Below are 5,474 nucleotides of genomic sequence, written 5' to 3'. Positions count from 1 at the left end.
TTTTTTTTATGTTGGGGGTGCGGCTTATTGTCCGGTGCGGCTTATAGTCCGAAAAATACGGTATATAAAGTCACCTCCACTGTTCTGAAGGTTAGTGAAGGTTCCCAAAATGGCCTCGAAAAGGCCCACGGACCACCTCTTAATAGTCATGGTTGTAGCTTGTTTTGCGGCTCCAGACAAATTTTATTAGTGAGACGAGAATTGGCTCTTTTGATGGTAAAGGTTGCAGAGCCCTGGTCCCAGACCATGAAAAAGGCCACCCAAACTTAACTCAGCATTGGCTACAACCATTCTTGTGTTTTAATAAAGTGTCTCAGCTCTGAGGGTTAAACAACGATTAATATGTGAGGTTTTTTTAATCTACTGGTTCATGAGATGTTTTGTCATTTTTAATAAAAGTGATGCTTAAATCTGAATTTAAAGTGTTTTTTTGCTCCGTGCTGAATCTGGTGTAATCAGCTGCAGAGACAAACGTTGGTTTTCTAACAGAAACACGTCTTCAACCAGRCGAGTCCCGGAGCCTCACCTCAGCGATGCAGACGGGGCTCTCCGGTCCGCATCGGACGAAGTAAAACTCGCCCAGCTTCCAGACCTGGACYGGGCCGTCCGGCTGGGTTCTGCTGCTCACCGACTTGTAGAAGGCGTAGCTGCCTCGCTGGCAGGAGGGAGCACCGAGCCACTGAGGAAGAGGAGCACAGGAAGGGTTAATGATCGTGAACAGGTCCAGTCCAGAGAACTGAAGAGCAACAAGTCTTTGATTGATGTTTAAAGAGCAAAGAAAGAAAAATGATTCTGTTGCTGATGAAAAATGATTAGTTTCCACCTGTAATTCATGACACAATCCATACGAATAAAGACATAAAATAAAGTAGACTTTAATACAAAAAYAAACACTTCAGAGCTACGGTTTATTGATCAAATGTTTGATTTTGCTGCGCAGACAGAGAACAAGTCAAGCTGTCTGCAGTCATTTTCACACTAAATTTAAAGTTTCTGTCATCAGTCATTAATAATCTGAATTTAATCTGAAGTATTAAGAATAAATTTAACCGTGTGCCGGCCTCGTCCTGCAGCAGAAAACAGGAGTTTTAAATGAATGTGATGTTTTACATWTTGGAAAAGGAAAATACCAAAGTGATGAGAGCAGCGACAATAAAACTTAAACACCTCCCCGTGCTTTCCATCTTAAATTTAATAATAAAGTTACACAATCTTGTTTCTAGATGCACAATCCTCCCCTGAGGCGCAATATTGTAATATATTAAGCAAGTCTCAGAGAAAATGTTAAAAATTAACCTTTGGGCCCGCTGAGAACAACAGAACCAACTCCACATTCTCAAACAAACTCTTTTTTATCAGCAGCTGGAGGCCTTGAACACGAGGAGGACGTGTAGGAACCTGCAGGACCTGAAGCTCCTGCCTGGATGTTTCCCACATCCCGGCCGAGGATTCAGGTTCAGGACTCGGGTTGTAAAAATCAACTCAGCCACAGAAACTGAAMGAAGTCATTTTTCTGCCCTCAGCTCAGCGTGAAGGCCACATTTTTCCAGAAACGTGTCAGAAAGTCTTCATGAGGAGTGAGCCGTTCAGTCGTGAYAAAATGGTTTGCTGATGATGACTTCAGACCTTCATCATGTGACGAAACAACTTACAGCTCTCAGATTCTTCAAGCGTTTCAATCAAACACTCCCACGCTTTCAGTTTTACTTTCCGAAGGCTTTAAAAGGGACATTTCAGCTTTTTGAAGTGAAATTAGCATTTACCCAAGTCTTAAAGGGCCTGCGATGTCAATTTTTTGTAATTCATAAAAATGCATTTTTAGAAAGATATTGATAAAATRTTGCAAAAGAAATTTCCTGTTGCTGAGATGAACAGTTGTTGAGATACTTGTCAGTGAAGTAACAGGAAGTGATGTCAAAGGGGAATGTCTGCATGTGAACAGAACGTTGCTACAACAGACTGTGGAGAGCAATCTGTTTAAGATTATTTTGAGKCTATAGATGAAGAAGAGTCAGAGTTCAAATAATATTGTTTCAATAAACAAAGTCCAGAGAGTTTTCTTTGTTAGAGTTCCCCTCTGATGTCACTTCCTGTTTCACTTTGGCTGAGTCAAGTCCAAAAGAAAATATACCAGTTATGAAACAAAATGGATTAAATCGTATTATTTCAACTTTCTTAAATATAAAGATGTTTTCTTTGACTTTTTGTATTTTAAGAACATGCATGGCACAAGCTGCGTTTCCATTGACCATGAAAATGCGCAAATTAGAATTTAGAAAATAAATTTGCTCAATAAAAACACGTCAATTTCGAAAAAAATTACGTTTTTTGACAAAATGTTTTTGCGTTAGGATGAGGTGGTTTTTCGGCCRTATCGAAATTGGTCTTTCTCCGCAAAACTGCAATGGAAACATTTTTTTCGCATCACAGGAGTCACGTGATCAAYAACTGGCTGTTTCTACTGGTGAAAAAAGATGATGAAGAAGATAACAGGAAGTAGAAGTAGTAGTAATATCACAGAAGTAGTATAAAATAGTAAACTCACTGACTACAATTTCCCAAAAACACAGCATACGTAGCCGCTCCCAAGTAGGGACTTGTCTCTGGAAAGCCTCGATAAAAGACGCCGACGTCTCCTCTGATAATGAGCGCTAGTGCCGTGGTAGCAACATGCTATGTGTTTACATCCATCGCCGCCATGTTTGTAATGACTTATCGCGAGAACAAACGTATTCACGTGTGACTTTAACAGCATTTCATACTTAATGGAAACACCGCAGTTGCGAAACTGTGTTTTTCGACATTAACAGAATATCGACAAATTTTTGCGCATATTTGCAATGGAAACACAGCTACAGGCACTTTAAAGCTAATCTTTTTCTTTCGGCTGTTCCCCCCTGCAAGTGGTCTGAGGCCTGCATCCCGAGAAAATGCTTAAAGATTTAACAATTGTTTTTATTCGAACTGCCCCTCCTAACCTGGATCCACAGGGTCAACGAGCAACAAATATTCACAAATACACACAAGTCAGTTTACAGACCGGTTATTTAAAAACAGCTAAATTATAAACATAAAAGACTTTAATTTAAAGAAATTTACAGACACGAAGTTAAAGTTTAAAGTGGTAGTAGCTGAGAGTCATTTCCAACTCATACTCTGGGTTTTTTTAATTTAAAAGTTTTGAAGCAGGGCCGTACTTTCATTTTTAAGGAGGATAATTTGATGAATGTTCAAAGTGTCAGTTCTGATTTCTCTTTTTGAAGGTTTTGTAAAAGTTTGATTTTGTTTATTTCATTTAAAACATCTGAGAACATTATTATAAACACAAGACCTCAAACATACATGGGTTGTTTTACAAATACAAGGTGGATACGTATCTAGGTAATAGATCTGGTATAGGGGGAGGCTGGGGTCTTGTGGTATCTTGTCTCTGTATGGTTTCCTTAAAAAAATAAAAACACTTTGATAAAAAAACATCTGAGAACAGAGGAAACATCACTTCAAACCAAATTAGTCTGCTTCTAACAAGTGGCACAAATCTAACGTCCCAATTTATTATGAGACGTAATTATTTGTGAGCAGCTAAAATCTATTTATTCAGTCAAGTTGACATGTTCTTAGCATGTGCAGGAACTGGTTTTGTGTGAAACGTCTGTGTAGAAGTGCAGGGAGAAGAACAGATCCAAGTAAGAGAAAAAACATTCGGGTTTTTGGGTTTAGGTTTGGTTTAGAGGGTTGGGTTCTGCTGGGAATCAGAACTGAGCAGATTTTTCTCTCAGCTTCTGGAAAATGGTTAAAAACAAACAAAAAAGTAGCTTTTAAACAGATAAACGACGCGTTTGAGCTGCAATATTTCTTCCATTGTTTGAAGATCTTTGTTTAAAAACTCAAAAGACAGAAAAAAAAAGAAACAGTTAGTGGCTTAAAATGTTGCAATAAGCTGAACAAACTGTGGCCTTTTGTTAAACCAGAACAAAGACCTGTTTTTATGTTGGGCTGATATTTTATATGGAAATAAAAGCAGAAATCACAGGGAGACTAATTAAAATCTTAAATCTAGATTTATTTTAAACTTTAATAAAACATAAACTGATATTAGTTTAATGTAGATTTTATATTACAATGTTTTAATGGTTTAAAAAATGAATTATTTCTTGTTCAAATGTTATTTTTCATTTGTGTTCCTTCAATTCAACTCATCATATTTGACTTATTAATTTATGCTCATTTTTATGTTTCTGTGTGGTTTTTATCCTCTGGTGCCATTTTATTTTAGCTGTTTATATATTAAAATGTTCGGCTCATTTAGGAAATAACTGCTATGACTTTTAGTTTTTGTAACTTTTATACACTTCAAAATATTTAACTTTATTTACAAATATTTTCTCAAATATAAATATGTAGAGATCCCATCAATTCCTCAAAAACTCTTTGATTTAGTATTTTTTACCCTACATTTAAGTTTATATACTGTTTTGCTACTTTTAGCTTACTGCTAACCTTTTGATCCTTTTTTGATCCGTTAGCTATACATTAGCTACACTAACCTGAGTTAGACCTTTGTTCTTTTAGCTTCGACATAAGTTCAGCTTCTTCAGGAGATTTCAGTCGTTTACATTAAATTTTCACAGTAAAACTTAATTAATCTCGTCTGCAGTTTAAGATAAACATTAAATTCTTTAACATCTCGTGACCAAACAATGAAAGATCAGTTTAGAACAAACGTCTCATTGTTTATCTTATGAGCAGATTTATTACAGTTAATTTAATTATCCGATTATTGCCTTACTTTTCATACAAAAACATATTTTGCTTCTGCTCAAATCAGTTATTTGTGTTCATTTCTACATTTTCCCAGCTTTAATTCTGGTATTTTTTTCTCATWTTGTTTAAATTCAGAGTGGAAATGTAGATTACTGTTTTTCACAGCACTTCAGATTAATTTACGGTATTAAAGGATTAATTATTGTTGGTCACAGGTTTAGACATAAACCGATGACGTCATGCTAATTTTAGTTGAAGGAATGAGGTAATTTTAAGTATTCAGATTATGTCTTTAAAACAGCTGATCTTTCTTGTTTTTCTCAAGTTGACATGAAATGTTTAGGTTTTGGCCACAGAATCATCTGTTTGAGGAAAATCTGAAAGAGGAGAAACGACGTTTGCTGAAGACCTGATTTAATTTACAAAACATGAATCAGCAACTTTGAACGAYCACAGGAGGTGAAAATATTAACGAGTCATCGCAGCGAGGTAGTGACAGGTGATACTGTAACCATTTCAACACAAATACCTGATTATTTTACTGACTGAGAGGAAAAATGACCTGTTAAAACTCAGGATAGAAGATTTACGAAATATATATATATATATATACAAATACCTGATTATTTTACTGACTGAGAGGAAAAATGACCTGTTAAAACTCAGGATAGAAGATTTACAAAAAAAATAATTGTGTGTATATATGTATG

The 5,474-nt window shown here is 36.0% G+C and overlaps 1 protein-coding gene across 1 annotated transcript in view; it reads right to left on the bottom strand.

Moving 5' to 3' along the window:
• Positions 1-5,474, bottom strand: part of zgc:77151 (AT-rich interactive domain-containing protein 5B) — a 26,211-nt gene that overhangs the window by 14,089 nt on the left and 6,648 nt on the right. Inside the window, exon 2 of the mRNA XM_014003925.1 lies at positions 527-679. Coding sequence (XP_013859379.1) covers positions 527-679 — 153 coding nt within the window. The remainder of the gene's footprint in view (positions 1-526; positions 680-5,474) is intronic.

Source organism: Austrofundulus limnaeus, unplaced genomic scaffold, assembly GCF_001266775.1.
Source record: "Austrofundulus limnaeus strain Quisiro unplaced genomic scaffold, Austrofundulus_limnaeus-1.0 Scaffold21, whole genome shotgun sequence".
Classification (NCBI taxonomy): Eukaryota; Metazoa; Chordata; class Actinopteri; order Cyprinodontiformes; family Rivulidae; genus Austrofundulus; species Austrofundulus limnaeus.
This window is presented reverse-complemented; position numbering and strand designations above follow the sequence as displayed.